Source organism: Lissotriton helveticus, chromosome 7, assembly GCF_964261635.1.
Source record: "Lissotriton helveticus chromosome 7, aLisHel1.1, whole genome shotgun sequence".
Lineage (NCBI taxonomy): Eukaryota > Metazoa > Chordata > Amphibia > Caudata > Salamandridae > Lissotriton > Lissotriton helveticus.
In genome coordinates, this window is record NC_136068.1 from 1610162577 (window position 1) to 1610185037 (window position 22461).

The following is a 22461-nucleotide window of genomic DNA, read 5'->3' on the forward strand; positions in this document are numbered from 1 at the left end:
GGGGTGTGTGTGTGGGGGAGGGGGGTGAGGAGTCATCATACTGGGGGTGGAGGGTCAGAAGAGTCACCATACCTCAAGCTATGCTTTCTTGGTGAAAGTGGCTGTGTAGTTAACTTTTTTTACGGACAGCTCCATATGTACATCACAAGCCTTATCTTTTAGGCTAAGATGACCCAGTGGCGTGGAAGCGACCCCTGTGGTGTCTATATTTATACAGCACTGGCCAGTTTAGTTTGTAAAGTGTACGGATGATTGTCACAATCTAGAACATTTCACAGTAAGTAAGGTGTCTTCATAAATGCATCTAAGCTAGAGTACACCCCGCCAGAAACCATGGTGTTGTTCTTACCTCAGCGTGGGGTGGTAAAATGAACCTCTGAAGAAAGGTATTTTACATCCCTGACCTAGTCTCTTGCGCAACAGTGGTGCAACAATGGCGAAGTACTCACCAACTATCGTTCAATCTCCACTGAGTTGGAAAGGTTTTGACAGAGTTAGTCTGGCGTCTGAGCTTTCAATGGGCTGGCGTGTCCCATGGGTCTCGGGTGGTTTGTTCATGGCGTTTGATGGGCTTTTTTTAGCATAGTCATGTTGGACCTGCCAGTGAGCAGTGATAATACTGACCATGGGAAGGCATCTGCAAGACCTTGGGGGGCCTCTGGGGAGGAAGAGCCAAGGTGAGCGTTTGCAAAAGGTCACCCAGGCGTTCCTGATGCTTCCATTTAAGGTTGGTAGAATGTTATTTCTGTGGCCTTACAGGGTTTTTTTTCGGTCCTTAAGTTATATGTATCTCTTGCCTAGAGAAATATTCTGAAAACTTGGTGTGTGTTGGGGGGGGTTGTACTTTATACAGAAATACCATTGGACATAAATACTGTCCTAAATATCCTGGTCCTATTGGTTGTAGATTTTCTATTATTAACTCCAATGGGGTGATATTTATATAAATATATTTATATCAATTTACGTATTATGATATCCTCACAATGTTACTCTGGTTACAGTAGTCTTGACGAGTTGGAAATGATAAAGCGATTACCGGAGTGCTACTTGCTGTGTGGTCACTTGGAGTTGTCATTAATTACTGGGGGTTGGCCACTCCATACGGCCTAGGTGTGCAACCTTGTTTTCATCTTGGACTGAAATCTTTAAATCTACGTATGTGTCACTAAAGCTGTTAAGATTTGGTTCACCATGTGAGGATACCTCAGGGTTTACACCCACTTAGTCATTGGTCCATGCTGGTATATTGATAGCGTTGTATTTCGGGAACGCCCAATAATCATTGTTCTCCTTTTCACTGATGTGGACTCTCCATCTAACACAGAAATGAGCAGCAGAATGAACGTCAAGAAGGGAAACCCCCTGCATCCTTCACTGTGATGGACCCAGGTTTATTCAGGTGTCTCCAATACGAACACACATGCTTGAACAATCAGCCACATTTTGCTCCACAGGTGCAGTGCATCTCGCATTCCCGCAAAATGAGTTGAGCTTAAAAACGCTTCCTCCCTTCCATTCAAACATCGTTGGGAGGGAGGAGCAGACGCGTGCAGGTGTACGGCGAGGGACGAACCGCGAGGCAGTCAGAGAGCAAATGAGTGAAGGGAGCTATTCCCTGGGTATATCTGAATGAGAGTATGTGTGATATGGTCTAACTTGAATTTCCTTCTAAACTTACTATCCCTAGAGTGTGACTACATTAGTCCATGAGCACTTCTTCCATGGGGCATGGAAGACCTTTTGTTAGGGTAAGGTTGTGAGTTGGTCACACAATTTAGTAGAGAAATACTTTTTTACGATTCCCTCATGTGTGAAGTGTCACAATAGCACATTAACATGCGTATGATGCATGCTTACATATCATATAAGCGTTACTTATGTCTCCCTTTCTTAATAATGGCATCTAAGAAAGTAATTTAAGTATTTACAGGTATTTATTAACCGTTTCAGATAAGAGGTAAACATAGGTCACCCTACCTACGAGGCATTCTTAATACAAAATTGCCACATTAGGAGCTCATTTGGTCGTCCTGAAGAATGCAGCGGACTCATCTGAGCCACAAGGCAGAAACATGTAGACAACATTAATAGTAGTGATGGGGTACTAGTTCCCCTTATCTCCACATTTTCATTTCTGAATACCAAGTGTTTTGTCCAATGAATAAGTAGGATTTAGGATGCTTTTTTGTTTTTTAATTCATTGTTAATAGGGGCCCATTCTAAATTAGAAGTGCCTCCCGCTTTCCTTCAAACCAGGTTTTTGGAGAGAGAAGTTTGTCCTATGATGAAGCATGACACCTGGTGGTGTGTGAGGACAACCCGTTACATTTTTGTGAATGTCCAGCACTCCTACTGAGCAATGCTGAGAGGGACACTGTAACATAATTGAATACAAATCTTAGGTAGCTTAATTTGTGTGCATGTAGTAGGTTCGAGGCCATCTCACCCTTGAGACCCCAAAGCCTCTAGTTCGCTTCCCTGGGGTGTGTGTTGATGTGTTACTCAGATCTTCCACACTAAGTTCATGATTTTCAGACAAACCTTAAAAGAGGCACTTTCATGTCCTTTAAAAACAAATGAAGATATATTCACTAAAACCCCTTAAATATCTCTTTGTTAGGGAGTTCCTACCTCCAAAAAAACAGATAATTCTCCTTTGATGTCTCCACAGCATTGAAATCACATTAATTCCCAATTAGCAGCATCTCTGACCCTCAAGAGAGAAGACAGAAAATAAAAACACCCACTAACTTCAACCATCACACTGAGCATGTGAATTGGACAACCCAACCCACCTCAGGAGAGTTCCTGTTCATCATCCTACCATATATCTGTCCATGCATTCTTTCAACCTTCTATTTATTTATTCATTCATCTGTCCAACCCTCCACCTTGCAATGCATTCATCCATCAACCCTTTCATATATATTTATCCTTCCATGCATCCAAAGCTGAGTATCCATGTATCTCTCTATCCATTCTTTCACTTACCCTTTTACTCTGCCCCCTGTCTATTCTTCGTCTTTCCATCTGTTCCCAATTTCACCTACCAATCCCTTCACTATTCTATTCATCCATTGTCACATTTCCATTTATCCATCCTTTCACCCTTCCATCCTATATGTTTTACTCTTCTTTTCACCTTTTATGTTACTTGCCACCTTTTATTCCTTACTTCATTTCATGGTTCCTTCCTATCACCCGCATCCTTTCGCCTCTTTCTAATTATCTGTTTACCTCTCATTGTCCCTTTTACATTTGTACCGTTCTCTCGAATGCTAATGTTTACTATTTGTTCCACTGTGTTTTCCCGTTTTAACCAATTCATGATTTCCCTTTGTGTTTCCTTTACTGTGTACGTCATCCACCTCCCACACTCCTCTCTCATGGTATTGACGAGCACGTTGTCTGCAAGCAAAAGAGGCCCATAAACTACAAAATCAAGTTTTATTGTAATGCAGCACTGTGATTGGCTAGGGTAGTCTGGGAGCCTGTGTGCTTCCTGGTTCCTGCGTCAAAGGAGAACCGGCGGCTAGTGACTGTCGACCAGCAGGTAAGTTTTCTTTTTATTTCTTTTTTTAGGTCTTGCCTGAGTCAGCGCGTGCGCTGTCCTGGCGAGACATTTAGTGAGTGGGCTTTAAAAAGCCGACCACAGCTTTTTGTCTGGCATAGAGTGTGTGGTTACGCGCACAGGCACGAGCAGAGGCGCCATCTGGCTTTCCTCTCTCGTCATGGTGTGCGCACATCGCACACCACTCACCAGACGTGGTGCTGCAGCTGCTTTCACTTTTGCTGTAGCACGCGCGCGCATCACTCACGTGTTTTAAAAAAAAAAATCTGTTTAGCGCGAGTGCGCCGCACCCAACTCCCGGGCTTTTTCAGCTCTTGCAGACTCTTTCCTCCATGTCTGCCTGAATGTTGCTAGCAATTTGGTAAAAGGCGATCTACTGTCTTCTCAAATCCCTCTACACCTGCTGCACCGAGAGGTTCCATAGCATCTTCACTATTGTGCAACAGATCACGATCAAGGAAAATGCTGGACACAGTTCATTAGATAAACGTAACAAATATAACTGGCGTGTATGTTTCTCTTTGACCGAATTTCCATTAGTGCTATGACCCGCTTTCAAAGCCTAAGCTAACGAAACGTAAGCACACTCCAAATTCCGATTCACGTACGCAGGGAACTGTGTTCCCTATAATAGATAAGTGCACCCATTGTATGCAGTAGCACCAATCTCGTGTGAACTCTTCACCAAACTCTGCACGTCCGTTGCAGATGCAACACCTTGCACTGGCGCCACACACACTTTGCACCAGCGTCCATTCACTCTCAGTCTTCACCGCCTCCCAGACCGGAGCCGCCACCCCCAGGCGGGCCCGTAGTACTGGGTAATCCTCAGCTCCCGTCCGAAGTACTGAAACCGGCTCTCTTTGCTGTACGAATCAGAGAAGAGACCGACCTCTTCCCGAGGAAACACCTCCTCCATGCCTGACGCTGTTCACATTTATCAACTGTCTCATTGAATACGTGTCCGGATGCGGTCTGAAAATAGGCCTCGCCCCTAGATCAACAGGCATAAGCAGCAGATCTCAGAGTGTTGTGTCTGCAAAATGTTCTAAATGTGCTCTTCTCATGAAGTAAATGTAGAGCAGTTCCAATGTTTCGTTATATCAGGGTTGGATTGGGATTGAAAATCGGCCCGGGCCCAAAAAAAATCACCCCACATATGCATAGTGCTTTTCCTTAAATCACTGCTTAGGCGTAATCTTATAAAACAAGCATTTGCTATGCAATAGGTCACACATTTGCGAGAGTTTGAGCTGTTAGCATTGTAAATGACAGTGCCTTTTATTTAGGTTTTAAAAAACAAAACTTAAATAAAAGGCACTGTCATTTACTATGATAATAGCTCAAACTCGTATAAATACGAGACCTATTGCATTGAAAATGCTTGTTTCTAATCTCCCCCGCCACTGTTCCCTACTAGCTGCCACTGGCCACTTCTTCATCTAATTAAGTGGGTGGTTCACTGTGCCACTGCTCGCCCTGCCGCACTTCCCTTGAATGCTTCAGTTTGTAAGTGAGGGAAAGAGGTGTGCCACTGGCCTCATTCACATCCTCCTTCCCACAGTAGTTTAAAAATAGAGAGGAGTTCAAGCTTGAAAGTAGATAAAGACTTTGTAATCAGTCACTGAGATAAAAGAAGGATGCAGCAAGAATCAATTTCAATATCTGTCAGAAACATACACGTGATTGAGACTTCTTTGGCAGGAAAGACACTGAAACAAGTTCTCTTACTGAAACTGCATGGGAGTTAAAAAAAAATGCACTTATTAAAAAGACACGTCATACTACTACACCTTTAGGGTTTTGCTTGGTTCTTGGTCTCTTTAGATGAGGTGTCTTGTGAGCAGTATCTGCAGCCGTAGATCCAATGATGATGTGAAACTGAACAGACTGAGGGTTTAATACTAGCCTTTGTGGCAGGGCACATGCTTTAGTGTGGTGGCACAGGTGTCGAACTTTGTCATAATAATCCTGCTACAAGAGCTAGGATGTTTTTTTTATCCCCTGGCATATTCGGTGCTGCCAGTGCAGTGGAGGGATGTACTTCACTGCCCTAATGGATTTCAGCCTGCCGTATATACAGATTGCCCTCTGACAGAGATCTCTTTCCCTAAAGAGGCAATGAATGCACTGAGGCTTTGCTGTGCAAGTGCCATGGTCAATGCTCCCTCACAGCAAAGTATTTTGGTTTTCCAAAACAAACTTCCCAAAGCAGGAGCTTGTTTTGGAAAAATAAAAAAATGGAATGTCTCTGACATGCTGTGCGAGTCATTTATTTGCTTTCCTGTTCAGGACCGCCAGGTTTTCCCTTTCCGACCCAAACAGGATAAAAGGCATGCCAACCCATCTGCTCTAGAAAGGGTAGTTGATCGGAGGTCCTTTGACTGACGGGTCAATTTCATTCAGACCGCCGGTCAATGATTTTCACAGGTGGAGCTAGTGGACGCTCCACCAGCGGAAACACGACAGTTTCGCTGCCTCTAAATAAAGTGGGCGAACTGGCAGTTTGACGGATAGGTACTCTGCAACTTTTCTAATGAGTACCAGGTCAACCAAACTCTACATAAGCCGTAGGGGTTTTATTTTTGACCATTGCCTCTTCAATGTGTGTATATCCTTTTTTACATGCTAATTGTTATGGGAATTAAGCTCGTGCTCCATAAAGTGAGGTTGTCTTTTCAGTTGCCAAATATAGATGATGATCAGCTGTGATTGGGTGGTAGAGAGGATCAATGGTGCCTGTTATCCATGAAGATTGAATCCCTGCCCCATTTCTAACAGTAGACACTGTGGGTGTGGGCTAGTCCTGGTTCTTCGCTACATACTTACAGCAAGCAATGTTGAGGAAGGAGCATTTGACCGAAGGCACCCAGAGGTTAGACGAGCCAGTGTCAAATATGACGGTGAAGGTCTGAGGCGGTGTACCAATGGAAATCTCGCCATAATACTGTGCCTAAAAGAGAGCACACAGCAGTTAGCTGGCAACAAGCAAAAGTGTACAGTCATCAAAAGCAAAGGCTACTCTAGCCAGAGGAGAATACATTTGCAAAAGAGGTGGGGCAACAAAAGTCTTGGCCATGTACCTGAAGGTTTTCAGACAGTAGAGAGTGTGCATGGGTCTGGATTAGGGTTATAGTGTGTGTTCTCTTCCTCCCAAACCTCTCCACGAAGGGCAATCCATGTTCGCACCCCAGTGGAAAGTCCAGCTGGCCATCTGCAATTGGTTAATATCTAATGCATCGAATTGCAAACATGGATTTTGATTCCAGTTGATTGTTGGAACTAAATATTGCTAACGGTGGCTGTTGATATTTTATTTACCCAACAGCTTTTTTGGTTGCACAGATACAATTCAGTGTCCGAAATGCAGTATAACACTAGAATATAGTTGCAGCCCTCAAACTGGAATTTCCACTGGGGAAAACCTCCAGTCTTCTTGCCCTAGGTCTGTGATGTCAGTCAGCAGAAGGAGGTCGTGAGAACTAAAGTGTTCCTTGTTAGTGAGTATGTTTACCTCTGACCCAACAACAGCGGCCGTTCCTTTATGGCTGGCGGACGTAGATGCCTGTGCCATGCGGCTCACAGGCACTGAAGACATAGCTCTTCTCAAATGGTGGATAAAGGGTCACACAACCAGCCGACAGAACTGTTTCAAACCACGAGGAGGGCTTCGATGACACGGAATCAGGATCATACGCATCCAATACTGGATCAAATCACCACCAAGGTTGGTAGGCACAGCCACATGTGCAGCTACCTCTCCTCTGCTCCATTCTAAACATAAACATGGCTAGCCTTCCACAGTAACACAATATGAGCATCATCTTCCATCTGCACATGACACTAAAACACTTCCCATATAGGCCACACTACAATCAGACACAATCTATAGGGATGTGGTTTAGAAGCACACGTATCCTGCCTCTCACTTGCGCCTTACTAAACAACGAGGTGCAGTAACAAACAGGATAAGAGCCCACTCTAGTCATCACAGCATCGAAGTACTTCCTGCAGTGAAACGCCAAAAGGGCACACTCTTTCACCCAAGCACACCCACAGCATGTGGTCCATCTGCAAAAACACTTCTGTGTCTCATCAGGGGTATGAAGCGATATACAGGTGAGAGTACAGTACAACACATGTCCAGTCTTAAGCAGAAAAAGAAGGTTCCACTAACCAACTCCATCTATGTATATCCTGTGTCCAGCGTGCTGCAGTCAGGATGGGGTTGGCCACTTAATTTTAAGGACTCTGTCTGGCTAATTTGTTCCTGGAGGGAGCTTCTCTGCATTACAGAAACTAACATATGACTTACATCGCCGTGTTCCCCTATCTTTTTGTATTTTAAGGCTCTCTTTTCACGTGTAAGGCTGTAGATTTATCTCTAGATTCACACAAAAGCTGTTCTGCTAGTGGGTGTCTGGTTCTCTTGAAGGGAGGAGGCCTTTTAGAGTGGCTGGTGTGGAGTACACAATGGTGGCGGCCCTTGAAGATGCACTGGTCCCATAAATGTACATGGGTGTCCTCTCTACCATCCTCTACTTGTCAAACCCAGTGGGCCAGTTGCGAGTGGGTGAGAAGGGTGGTCTGTGACTCTTAGATGAAGGGACTCACCGCACACAGCTCTGCGCTACAGCACTCTTCTAATGCCTCAACAGGCATATACGACAGCACTATTTGCACCAAAGCTCCAGAGTAGAAGGTCCGAAGGCTTTTCTATTCCTGACGTTTTGTGAAGTTCCAGATTTTTGATGTTTGTGAAGTTTCCGGGTTTACCTTGACCCTTAAGACAGGTTACTTTCACCATATAGGCCCTCATTACAAGTTGGGTCTAATAGCATTCCTTATCCCGGGGTGGGGTATTTACCACCTATTGCAAACACCTCCTATTCGGAGTTTTCAATTGTAAAATGGGGCACAGCTTGCAGAATTAGGATCTTATAACACTGAATTGAACATACATTGCCTTTTTAAAGGACCTTTTTCCCTGATAAATGTTGGCAGGCTTGGCCTGAAGGAATTTATCAAGGGAAAACTGCCTGGGTGTGATAATTATCAAACAGCTCTTAATTGTGTTTGCACATGAATTGGAATCTATGTCTCTAACTTATAAAAAGAGAGACAATGTTTCCTCCCACTGAACCCACCCAAGCTGGAACATGTCTGCAGAGTTTCTCTGAACTGTTAACCTGATATTATCTTTTCTAAGAAGCGGGGCAAATATTTGCTGGTTTTTCTCTGAAAGTTTACCTTTCTGCTGAGCTTTCCTAAGCACAGTAGCACCACATGAACGAGAAGAAAGCTGTTTTCTGCGATGGGCATCGTATGCAGAGTCATTTTGTGAACACGAAATAAGAACAGAGATTACATGGTTTGTCACAGGCGTCATCCTCTTCACACGGATGTGGCAAAGTAAGTGGCTTTGCAAACTTTGTAAACTTTTCCATCACTTCATGAAGGCTGCAAAAAAAAGCTCTGCAGCTTCGCAGCGCCGACGACAGGGCTGTCCTTGGAACCAGCTATGTTAGCGCTGCACCACAGAGCTAGCCTCGTGCCTCACTGCTTGTGGGCGCTACAGCAGCCTCCTTTTCACACAGAGCTTGGAGGACCTCCAATGCTAGTGCAGCACTACACCATTCTCCTTCGGTCTAACCACACTTGGGTCCCTGTTACAAGGTATGGGGCAGTATTTATTTATCAATTATCAAGCGAAAATAACAATTCAGGCGAAAACAAGTTTCTCCACATTAGGAAAAAACACCTACAGTACCTCACACTGTATTATCAGGTGCGGAATTACTGTGCACAATTACCGGGTGAAACACTGAGTTTGTTAACTCTGCGTTCATGCAACCTGGTGATTACAAGTACGAGATGCAGGATATTACTGCCTAGGTTCTCCTCCACCCTCGAGCAGACGGTAGGTTTCGGCAAATCTTATCATAATGTTCACCAACATTACAGATTTCAAGTACAACATCTTGCATTCTAACAGCAATGCACACTACGGTGGCCATTTAGAACTTGGCAGAGCAAGTGAGTCACCATCACATCTACCCCATCAAACCTGCTATTTCCCCACTCCAGTTTGAGACGGGGAACCAAAGAGTTACCACCGGTGGAGGCTCGGATGGCTCTGCTGGCGGAAACCCTTGACCTGGCGACCCATCCGCCGTTGAGCCTCCAGCGGATCTGAGTGATGGTTGCCCAAATTTAGGGTGGGGAGATGGTCACTAGATTTCTGTACCCAGGACTGCGATGCAAGAATGATGCTCCTCGTCAGGGAACTCAATGAGCCCAACAAGCAGGAGTAGACTCCATGCCCAAGACTGGCCCCATTGCAATAAGGTAAAAAACCTGGGATAAATGACAAAATACCATGGGAATCTGGTGAGGAATTACCAATCTCCCCAGTAATTCCTCATTTCGTAGAGGCCTGACAGGGTCACACTCACAATCTATGGAATTCCAAGTCCTTGGACCTACTGATACCCCCAATATCCCAGAACAATTGTAATGTGGCCCTAAAGCTGTCCACACCTAACGCACTCAAAGCCAGCATTATGTAGCAAACACAAATCACCCATTCCTATTGGCTATATGAAGAACAAAACATGATCCTAAGAGTCTAATGTTGATGCAAGAGAAAGACGAGCTCATGCTACAGGGGCCTGTCAGCCCCTAGGCACAGGAGAAGGGCCATGCTCATCAGAGCTCGCCTTAACCCTAAAAAATGCCCTGAGCGTCTTCTTACCACACAGACATGGACAGCATCCTGCACCCCTGTAACCCCACTGTGGATGCAATACATCTCAAGCTTAACATGTCTGATGTTTGTACATCACCCCTAAATCAACAAACAAATCTAATACAGAGAAGTACCACCATTCCTACAATGGACACATCGAAGAAATCAGTAATTGCCAAATGTTACTGCAAGAAAATGGGATAATATATGCACATCCCTTGCAGTGCCTGCTGGCCACTATTAATGACTGCTGACACTTCAACATCTGCATGTGTTTGCACACCCTAGGGTGCTCACTGAAGCACTGGCTTATTATACATTTACGACCAAGCACACATAAGGTCATACAACACCAGTGAGCCCGCCTTTGAACGCCATATAGGTAAGTTCAGATACCTTCTTTGCTCAGATGCAGCCTTGCAATATAGCACAGATAAAGTGTGACATCAAACCCCTTCCTGCCTGCTGCATAGCAACTCAATTAGGGAATGTGTACCCAGGTGAGGGGAGGGGGTAAGGCTGCTGAAGGGCCAAGTCATGATGAAGATGAGACACACACACATTTGGTACAACACCAGCAGCAGCAGGATGCAACATGTGGTTTATCACCCGGATGGCATCAAGAAGAATTGTCATTACATACATGACTGGCCCCTCTGCACTTTCATTCTTGCGAACACGTCTTGGAAAATGCATTAGGGAGAAAGAAATGGAGGATACCCCCTCCCACACATCTCAAGATCTCGGCCCACCATGCAGACGTGCAATGAACAGGAAAGAGAAATAATTGGAGAGAGTCAATAAGCATGCTACACACTGGCCTGGATATAGAAGGAACACAAGCGGTCCATATTATTAGTTAAATATTAGCTGGAGGAGCCTATTTTGGGGAACATACCCTCATTAGAGTACACCTGAGTCGTATTGGACCTGCACTTTGAACCCTTGTCATGGATGCAACCCATGCTAGGTCCTTATACTGGCGTTTCTGGCAGCTTTTAACTTTACCTGGGCAGGAGGGCTTACATATGACCTTTTACCTTGAATAGTTCACACTCATTCATGGGGGTTCACTGTTTTATTGGTACAAATCTGGTAATTCTATTGGTACCACCACAGGCGGAAAGCACTTCCAATGACTGGAAGCCCACCTACCAGCTATTGGGACTCTAATAATCCAAACTACTACCTATAACACTCTACACGTGTTTACATGGCTGTACATTATAGCACTCACAGGAGAGCTCACCTCACTCCCTGCATACTGCGGAAAATCCCTTTTCATGTCTGGCTTGAGAACACAGCTATCTGATATCTATTGTTACCAATGATTTGAAATATAAAAAGAGTGAGCATCATCCGGCCGAGTATTACACTCACATCTCGCGATACTCGCCTGTGTAGTGCTTGCTTTTCTATATATGAGGGACTATTCGACACCTCAAAAGTACAGTAATAAATGCAATATTTATATAGCAGGAATTTTTTGAAGAAGTCAAAACACAAGCCAGACCTGTAATAAAATGGGTTATTAGTTGAGATGGGTGGACGCCGTCCCACTCAAATAATAAGCACAGTCCTTGTCAAGGTGAACCACAAAAGTCACTAAATAAAGTTGTGCTTGACCCTCTGGTAGCTTGGCACAAAGCAGTTGTTAGACGGGGACCCTGAGGGTCGGCCGGATACCGAGGGAGAGATCCCCGAGGGGGACCGTCTCCGGCGATCGTACAGACAAGTCCCCTCCCTCCCCACAAACAGGCACCACACCAAGTCGAGTTCAAGGCTTTATATAAGGTTCTTAAGGCAAGGATATCAGCGATACAGGATAACTTGGACCCGGGGGTCCTCTCACTTCTAGTCTCTGTAGGGAAAGGGGGTAGCGGGACAGTCTTGGTACCGGATCGGTACAGGTAGTGGTAAAAGGCGAGCTCACAATCCTCGAGCTGGAGGGTCTGTGGATCGGGCCGCGGCAGCGCCAGCAGGCCAAGGTGATAGTCTCATAAAGCAGAGGGCCGCGGCAGCGCCAGCAGGCCAAGTCGATGGTTTCACGAGGCAGAGGGCCGCGGCAGCGCCAGCAGGCTAAGACGATGGTTTCACGAGGCAGAGGGCCGCGGCAGCGCCAGCAGGCCAAGACGATGGTTTCACGAGGCAGAGGGCCGCGGCAGCGCCAGCAGGCCAAGACGATGGTTTCACGAGGCAGAGGGCCGCGGCAGCGCCAGCAGGCCAAGACGATGGTTTCACGAGGCAGAGGGCCGCGGCAGCGCCAGCAGGCCAAGACGATGGTTTCACGAGGCAGAGGGCCGCGGCAGCGCCAGCAGGCCAAGTCACGGATGAGTTCTTCTCGGGTCTCTCGACTCCAGGATACAACTGCCTTCCTGGTCTGGCCCTGCCCCAGTTATAGGTCTGGTCCCCTTTGATGTCCGGACCCTCGCGCCTGGGGGCCGGGAGGTCCGGGATGAGGGAGTCCAGACACCCAGCAGGGGGGTGGAGCCAGCGCCCAGGCGACCTGGGGTGATCGACACCTGGCGGAGGAGAGCCGTTGACGATTCCTTCTCCCATTGACTCGCCAAGTGGTCACTCTGCCTCCTGGGAGGATGGTGGGGCCTCGATGTCGGGGCCGGCCGGGCCCGGGGTTAGGGTCGAGTTGAGGCCACGCGGCCTCGTGCTGCAGTGCCCCAAGATGGCGGCCGGGTCGATGTCGTGGGGTAGATGGTGACCCGGGCCAGCTGGGTCCGGAGCTGGTGTCTTGTAGTGGAGGGATTGCAGGGTACTTCGGGTGGTCGTTTGTGGACTCTGGCTGGGGATGCAGGGAGAGCCAGGGTCCTGGTCCCATTGCGGGGAGGGGGGACAGCTCGAACATGCGGCCTGTCCAACATGCGTCCCCCCCAGCTGAAGGCGGGGAGAGTCAGCCATCTTCCTGGGGACTCTCCTCGCTGAGGCGGAAAAAGCGTGACAGGCCGTCGGCGTTGGCGTGGTCCTGGCCTGGACGATGTTCCACCGTGAAGTCCATCCCCTGCAGGGAGATGGACCAGCGCAACAGCTTCGGGTTCTCCCCCCGCATTTGCATCAGCCATTGCAGGGGTCGGTGGTCTGTTTGCACCCGGAAGTGGGTGCCGAAGAGGTATGGCCGGAGCTTCTTGAGTGCCCAGACTACGGCGAAGGCCTCCCTCTCAATGGTGCTCCAGCGCTGTTCTCGGGGCAAGAGGCGTCTGCTGATGAAGACCACCGGATGGTCGACCCCTTCGGTGTTGAGTTGGGAGAGGACGGCCCCCACACCATGATCGGAGGCGTCCGTCTGCACAATGAATTCCCGGCTGTAGTCGGGAGCCTGGAGCACGGGGGCCGTGCACATGGCGGTCTTTAGCTTCTCGAAGGCTGATTGGCAGTCCGGGGTCCAGTTGACGGTTTTGGGGCTCTTTTTGGAGGTGAGCTCTGTGAGGGGCCCCACGATGCTGCCATAGTCCTTCACGAACCGCCGGTAGTATAAGGTGAGCCCCAGGAAGGCCCGGACCTCCGTTTGGCTCGTAGGGGGTTGCCAGGCCTGGATGGCAGCAATCTTGAGTTGGAGAGGGGCCACCAGCCCGCTTCCCACTTGGTGTCCCAGGTAGGTCACGGACCCTTGGCCAACTTGGCACTTGCTGGCCTTGATGGTGAGCCCGGCTTGCTGGAGGGCGTGTAGAACCTCCCGCAGGTGGCGGAGGTGGTCGGTCCACTGGTGGCTGTACACAGCAATGTCGTCCAGGTAGGCGGCGCTGAAGTCTTCCAGGCCCGCCAGTACCTGGTTTACCAGCCGTTGGAACGTTGCCGGGGCGTTTTTCATGCCGAAGGGCATGACTTTAAAGTGGTAGTGCCCGTCTGGGGTAGAGAAGGCGGATCGTTCTTGGGCCCTAGGGGTGAGGCCGATCTGCCAGTAACCCGCTGTTAGGTCGAAGATGCTCAGGTAGCGGGCGGCCCCCATCCGGTCAATTAGCTCGTCTGCCCGGGGCATGGGATGAGCGTCGGTCCGGGTAACTGCATTCAGCCCTCGATAGTCCACGCAGAACCGGAGCTCAGGGGCAACGCCCGGGGCAGCTGCCTTGGGAACCAGGACGACCGGGCTCGCCCAGGGACTGTCTGAGGGTTCGATCACTCCTAGGGTCAGCATCTTGGACACCTCGGTCTGGATGCAGGCTCGTACCCGGTCTGGTACGCGGTATGCTCGGTGTCGAATAGGAGGGCTGTCCCCGGTGTCCACATCGTGGAGGCACCAGGGGGTGACTCCGGGGGTGAGGGAGAACAGGGAGGCGAACTGCCTCAGGAGCGTTTGGCAGTCTTGGCGTTGCTCCGGGGACAGGGCCTCGGAGAGCTGGACCCCTTCCACTGAGCCATCCTGCTCGAGGGCCCTCAGTAAGTCCGGAAGGGGTTCGGAGTCTTCTTCTGTCCCAGTATCGGTAGCCATCAGGAGGCTGAGTTCGGATCGCACAAAATGGGGTTTGAGCCTGTTGGCATGGAGGACCCGTAGGGGGTTCCGGGCAGTCTCCATGTCGATTAAATAGGTGACGGGCCCCTTGCGTTCGATTACCTTGAAGGGCCCGGACCATCTGTCTTGGAGGGCACAGGGCTCAACCGGGGACATCACCCAGACCTGTTGTCCAGGTTCGAACTCAATGGAGGACGTGTGCTGATCGTACCACCTCTTCATGTCCTCCTGACTGGCCTCGAGGTTGGCTTTGGCGGTGTCTCGGAACCGCCGGGTCTGGTTGCGGAGAGCCAGGAGATACCGGTAGATGTCCGGGGGAGTTTTCTGGGGAGGCTGCTCCCAACCTTCCTTGACTAGGCTGAGGGGGCCCCGGACGGGGTGCCCGTACAGTAGTTCAAAGGGGCTGAAGCCGAGGGACTTCTGCGGGACCTCCCGATAGGCAAACAGGAGGCTGCGGGTGATAGGGGGTCGTGAATTTGTAGGTGACCCCGCATTGCTGCCAGAGGGACTTCATATATCTGGAGATAAAGTTCGTGCCCCTGTCACTGACGACCTCCCGGGGGAACCCCACCCGGGAGAAGATCCCCATCAGGGCCCGGCCCACCACGGGGGCCGTCACAGTCCGAAGAGGGATGGCCTCGGGATAGCGGGTGGCGTGGTCTACAAGGACCAGGATGAACCGGTGTCCTTGGGCTGTTCGAGGGTCGAGGGGCCCCACAATGTCTATTCCCACTCGTTCAAACGGGGTGGTGACGACAGGAAAGGGTTGTAATGGTGCTTTGATTTTTCGGCCACTTTTTCCGCTGGCCTGGCAGGTGGGGCAGGCCTTGCAGTGGTTGGTGACATCCTTCCGCATGTGGGGCCAGAAAAAATGGGTCACCAGGCGGTCGTAGGTTTTATCCTGCCCCAGGTGTCCGGCAAGGGGGACATCGTGGGCTAAGTTCAGGAGGAAGTCTCGGAAGCGAAGGGGCACCACCAGCACCCGACTGGCCCCTAGTTCTGCAATTTTCTGCTCGCTGTAGAGCAGGTCTTGGTCCCAGTAGATCCAGTGGGCCCCCGAGGTATCCCCGGTGCTCTGGGCCAGGGCTTGCTGCCGGAGTCCTTCGAGAGAAGGACAGGTTTTTTGCTCGGCCCGGAATTGTTCCTGCGTGGGGCCTCCCTCCTGCCGCCATTGTGCCAGGTCAGGGACGTCCCGAAGCTGGTCGGGTCCTTCTTCGGTTTGGGTCAAGGGAATGGCTTCTGGGGCGGCCTCCTCTGGGATGAGCGCGGGAGGAGGTTCTGGCCACTCGGGCTCTTCTGGGCTGGGGACCGCGCGGGCGGTCATGGACCGGGTCGTGACGCAGACCCATTCGGGGAGGCCAAGCATCCCCAGGTGCTCCCTCCGTTCGACAGCTGCCCAGGGAGAGCTTTCAAGGTCGTTTCCTAGGAGGCAGTCCACGGGGGCATCATCGCGGACAGTTACTCTTAACATCCCTGTTACTCCTCCCCACTCGAAGGGGACGCAGGCCATGTGGCATAGGCTTTCGGAGTTGTCGGCTGATCGAACAGGGCAAAGAATGTTCGGCAAGATTTGGTCTGGAGTGACGAGGTGGCGTCGGACCGCCGTTACACTGGCCCCGGTGTCGCGGAGGGCTTCCGCCCGGCGACCATTGATGTTAACCCATTGACCGTACTTCTGTGTGTTGGCGGGAAGGGGGGCCCGCGGAATCATGTCTCTCTCCCCTAAGCAGACCAGTGCCATGGCGGCGGGTGCCCATTCCGAGGGATCGGTCTCGTACTCCTCTTGGTCTTCCGGGATTATTTCTTCCCCTAGGGCCGCCGCTGCAACTTGGCGGGGAGTCGTGTTCGGATTCTTTGGGCAGTTGGGATCACTGGCGTAGTGGCCGGGTCGCTGGCACCTGTGGCACGTAATGTTGGCCCGGAAACCGGCCCGGACGGCAGGGCTTCCCCGGCCAACCGGGGTCGAGGGGTTTCTGGGGGGTGACGAGGGGCCGGGGTCTCTCCCCCGACCCTGACTTCCTCCTCCCCCTCGGGGGCGATACGATCTGGATACTTCGCTGGGTGCGCTCCGGCCAACTCGGGTGCTTTCCCACCGGTCGGCTTCGGCGGCGAGTTGTCGAGGGTCGGTTAGCTTGCTGTCCAGGAGGTGTTGCCGGAGCTCCACGAAGCAGTTGTTCGACAGGTGTTCCCATACGATAAGGTCAAAGAGTTGTTCGTAGGTGGTTACTTTGTTGCCCTTGATCCACCCCTCGAAGGCTCGGCTAAAAAAGTTCACGTACTCCACCCAAGTGGTACCCGGAATCCGTTTGCAGTCGCGGAACCGTTGGCGGTACATCTCAGGTGTGAGCCCGTATCGAGTGAGGAGGGCGGCCTTCATGTGGTCGTAGGAGGTCATTAGCTGGTCCGGGAGTTGCAGCAGGGCGTCCCGCCCTTCGTTGACAAACCTCCCCCATAATCCGGCTCCCCAATCGCTTCGGGGAATCCGGTGGGCGGTCATTGCCACCTCATAGGCTTTAAACCACTGCTGGATATCATCGTTCTTGTGGTATTCCCGGATGACATCTTTGGGGATGTGAACCTTGGGCTCGGTCGAGGCAGACGGGGTCGGTCGTTCGGGGAGCCCGAGGTCTTTATTCTGTTTCTGAATCTCCAGTGCTTTGAGATTGCGCTCATGTTCGTACTCTAGTCTCTTTTCCTCTAGCTCCCTCTGTCTTTGCTTGTCTTCCCGCTCTTCCCTGAGCCGTAAGTGTTCCAGGGTTATTTTTTGTTCTGCCAGCTTGAGTTCCCCATCCAAGCGAAGTCGGGCAAGTTCTAATTCGTGGAGTCTGGTTTTTTCTCTTTCTCGGATCTCTTCCAGGGAGAGATCCGCTCTTTCTTTAGTTGGTGCGGGGCTCGTTTCGGTTGTTTGTGTTCGGGGTACGGCCGTACCCGTTTCTGCCCAAGCTTCTAGGGCTCGTTTGAAGTCTTCCTTTGTGCTAAGACCTGTGGTTGGAAGTCCAAGTTCTATGCAATATTGCTTCAGTTCCCGGTGGTTGTAGTCTTCCAATTTTTCCATCTGAAATTTTTCCGTTGTTCCGCTCTCTATTGACATGGTTGTTGTGTGTGGTGGGGCGAGTGACTTTCTGTACGATTATGCGTAGGTTCGGATCCCGTCGCTGGCCACCAATGTTAGACGGGGACCCTGAGGGTCGGCCGGATACCGAGGGAGAGATCCCCGAGGGGGACCGTCTCCGGCGATCGTACAGACAAGTCCCCTCCCTCCCCACAAACAGGCACCACACCAAGTCGAGTTCAAGGCTTTATATAAGGTTCTTAAGGCAAGGATATCAGCGATACAGGATAACTTGGACCCGGGGGTCCTCTCACTTCTAGTCTCTGTAGGGAAAGGGGGTAGCGGGACAGTCTTGGTACCGGATCGGTACAGGTAGTGGTAAAAGGCGAGCTCACAATCCTCGAGCTGGAGGGTCTGTGGATCGGGCCGCGGCAGCGCCAGCAGGCCAAGGTGATAGTCTCATAAAGCAGAGGGCCGCGGCAGCGCCAGCAGGCCAAGTCGATGGTTTCACGAGGCAGAGGGCCGCGGCAGCGCCAGCAGGCCAAGACGATGGTTTCACGAGGCAGAGGGCCGCGGCAGCGCCAGCAGGCCAAGACGATGGTTTCACGAGGCAGAGGGCCGCGGCAGCGCCAGCAGGCCAAGACGATGGTTTCACGAGGCAGAGGGCCGCGGCAGCGCCAGCAGGCCAAGACGATGGTTTCACGAGGCAGAGGGCCGCGGCAGCGCCAGCAGGCCAAGTCACGGATGAGTTCTTCTCGGGTCTCTCGACTCCAGGATACAACTGCCTTCCTGGTCTGGCCCTGCCCCAGTTATAGGTCTGGTCCCCTTTGATGTCCGGACCCTCGCGCCTGGGGGCCGGGAGGTCCGGGATGAGGGAGTCCAGACACCCAGCAGGGGGGTGGAGCCAGCGCCCAGGCGACCTGGGGTGATCGACACCTGGCGGAGGAGAGCCGTTGACGATTCCTTCTCCCATTGACTCGCCAAGTGGTCACTCTGCCTCCTGGGAGGATGGTGGGGCCTCGATGTCGGGGCCGGCCGGGCCCGGGGTTAGGGTCGAGTTGAGGCCACGCGGCCTCGTGCTGCAGTGCCCCAAGATGGCGGCCGGGTCGATGTCGTGGGGTAGATGGTGACCCGGGCCAGCTGGGTCCGGAGCTGGTGTCTTGTAGTGGAGGGATTGCAGGGTACTTCGGGTGGTCGTTTGTGGACTCTGGCTGGGGATGCAGGGAGAGCCAGGGTCCTGGTCCCATTGCGGGGAGGGGGGACAGCTCGAACATGCGGCCTGTCCAACAGCAGTCAAGCTTAACTTAAATGTAATGTGTAAAGTATTTATGCAGCACACAAACAGTAATGAAGTGAAAACACAAAACAAGAAGATTCCGAAACCTGGTTAGAAAAATAGAGTACATGGTAACACATAAAATTATATCACAACTACAAAAACCCAAGCAGTAGAACGGTAGTTATTAATTTTTTGAATTTCAGGTGAAAATAGCACCAAAAAGTCACAAGTTCGGACTGACCGTTTTGGACTGCAGATTGGATACAGAGACCCGGTTCGTAACACTGGAAAATAACCTTCCGTGTGAGGAGATGCCTTTGCGTTGGCAGAGGCTAAGGGGGGGTTGTTTTCGGGACAAGGAGCAGGTTCGGCATCACGGTCGGTCACTGTTGTAGCGGGAGAAGCTGGTCGTCACTGGAGATTCGTGTTGGAGGTCGACGTGGTCTGTGGTTCTTGGTGCGAAAAAGTAACTTCTTGGTCGCAAGGAGCCCAAAACTTCTGATCTTCACCTTTTCTTCAGGAGGAGCACACTCTGATGCCGGTCTAGGGTCCAGGACCTGGGGGACACTTCTTCTGGTCAGGACTCACTCCAGCAGAGGCCAGCAGCAGGTCCAGCTGGAGCTGGTCAGCTGCAGGGCAGACCTCTGTACGTTTGTTGTGTCCCTGTAGGTCAAATAGGTCAGTCAACTGACCCTTAAGTCAAGGCAAGCAGGTCCAATATTACATATTCAGATAGCAGGGCAGCACTTCTTCTGAATCGTCCACAGGTCCTTGAGTGTTCTGATGAGAGGTTCTCAAGGTGCAACTTTTATACCTTTTGCCAACTTTTGTGTGGAGGAATTCCCTGGTCTACTCCTAAAACTGATTCTGGTCAATTCTTAAGTAAATAAGTAAGTAAGAGTTTTATAAAGCGCTCAATTGCCTAGGCGTCTTGGCTCTGGGAAGGACACAGGAGTGAGGAGGAGCTCAGAATGGTCACATAATTGATAAGTGGGAAAGCCAGGTTTTCAAAATGCCCCACAATTTTGACTGAACAGGTTGGGATCTGATGTACAGAGGCAGCTTGTTCCAAAGTTTGGGAGCTAGATAGGAGAGGCATCTACCTCCCCATTTAGCCTTCTTGATTATCTGGACGTTGACAAGTGCCTGATTAGCTGATCTTAGAAAGGGTCCTGGGGTGTACCATTGAAATACTTTGCAATATTCAGTTGGGCCACCTCCATACAAGGTATTATGGAGCAGACACAGTGCCTTGAATTCAATCTGCTCCTTGACTGGGAGCCAGTGGAGGTTCCTGATGGCCCCAGATACGTAATTGAATTTAGGGATGTTCAGTAAGGTTCGGGCTGCGGCGTCCTGCAGGGATTGTAGTTTGGCTAACTGACGTTTATCAACCCCTAGGTAGAGGGCATTACAGTGGTCAATCCAGGATAACACGAGTGCTACCACAACAGTTTTCCTCAGTACCATTGGAAGAAACTGTAGAATCTTCCGCAGTATCTTTTTTTTTTTTTTTTTTGAGGTTCAACACTGCTTTATTACATGATATAGACCAGAGTACACAGCTGTTCGTGCCCACAACCCGGAGGCTGGCAGCATAGTATAGGAATGTAAACACAGCCTTGTGGTCGGCATCCCTGAGGCCCGACGGCAATGTAAAAGCAAGAAAGACAATAGCAGATCAGCCGGCGTTGCAGGGTTTTTAGAGGATGAGCAGCAGCAGAACAGTGTTATTCATTTCAACATGTAATGATAGAACAGTAGTAAAAAACTTCCCAACATAGAAGAACCTAAGAGGCATTCCAATCTCCCTTGAAGGATAAAAAAGGAAATAAAAACTGACAAATCAGTGAGGTAGTGCAGGTAAGCAATGTAGTGTAAAGCCTGATGGTAACAGCTCCATACTTTGACAGGTTCTCTAGTGGGTCCGGAGACTATGATATGGGCCATGTGTCATATGTAGCGCATCAGGGTGAAGGATGTGTCCACAGGCATGTAGGGCGTGGCGTGGAGGGTAACTGCGCGACCTAGGAAGGAAATAGGGGAGGGGGGAAGGGGAGACATTCGCCATCAAAGGGGGGGGGGGCTCAGTGGCAGGTATAGAGGCATCAGAACCAATAGCTGACTATTCTAGTCCGTCCGTAGTAGAAGCATGGCCCGCGCCAGCTTCTGTGACATGCGGATGTTGCAGTTAGAGTGCAAGTCTGTTCCAAGGCCGGAGAGCGTGGCCTCAGGGAGGGACAGTATCCCTCTCAGGCGCGTCCTCTGCAATCGATCACTGGAGCATGTAGCACACCAGGGGACCCCATATGTCTCTAGGTTTACAGGATGTAGGCAATAAGTCAGCAAACGTGTTATATTGATCTTGACAGTAGGTCAAGTCTGCTAGCCAGTTCTTAAATTTGGGCGCCCTGCCTCGGCCCCATCCACAGGCCACTCGACGTTTGGCCAACAGCAACGCAATGTCGACAAATTTTCGTCAAGAGCTAGGGATCTGTTGTGTGTATCCGAGTATCGTTACCAAGGGGTCCACGGGTACCGTGATGCTCGTCATGTCTGTAAGGGCAACAGTCACTTGCTGCCAATATTGTGCCACCTGCGGGCATTCCCATGCTAAATGTAGGACATCCGCATGGCTTGCACGGCAGCGTACGCACCGGTCGTCGTCTGCCAAGCCAAATCTGAGTTTGCGCACAGGCGTATAGTACATTCGTTGTAGGTATTTATAATGTATGATTTTAAATCTGCTGCTGGCAGACAGGCGAGAGGTGAGCGCACTGCAATATTGCCACTGCTCGTCAGTAATGTCCGCATCCAATTCAGCCGCCCAACGCGCTCGAGCATTGGAGTCCCGCATCTGCGTAGCATCCCTGAGCTGACGGTAGAGGCCAGATATCAAGTGTGTCCCATCTCGGGAGTTCAGCAGGAAGTGGAGCGGGGGCAAAACCTCAGGTTCGTCAGGAAAGTTGGGGAGTATGTCCCTCATCCCTGCACGTAGACGCACGTAATAAAAAAGGTCTAGTGGAGTGTAGACGTGCGATTGGAAGAAAAGGTCCTTCGTTTTAAACTGACCATTGACAAACAAGTCGCCCCAGCAGGAGACACGTAGCGCAGCGCACAACACATGGAATCCCTGTTCCCGCAGTAACGTGAGTTCCGGATGGTAGGTAAGCGGTAACTTCGGCGAGTAAGGTAGTTGGCATGCTAAGCTCTTGGCTATTCGCCGCCATGCATCCATCGTGCATGATACAGATGTATTCGGCGTGGTTATGGATGACTCCGGGCAGTGAAGTAGTCCCGACAGCGGAAGGGGTCGTACTATCCAATCCTCGACCGCTATATGCGGCAT

The 22461-nt window shown here is 50.6% G+C and overlaps 1 protein-coding gene across 1 annotated transcript in view; it reads right to left on the minus strand.

The window, feature by feature from the left end:
- LOC144770590 (cathepsin D-like) overlaps positions 1 to 22461 on the minus strand; it is a 288565-nt gene that overhangs the window by 125712 nt on the left and 140392 nt on the right. Inside the window, exon 3 of the mRNA XM_078655246.1 lies at positions 6404 to 6527. Coding sequence (XP_078511372.1) covers positions 6404 to 6527 — 124 coding nt within the window. The remainder of the gene's footprint in view (positions 1 to 6403; positions 6528 to 22461) is intronic.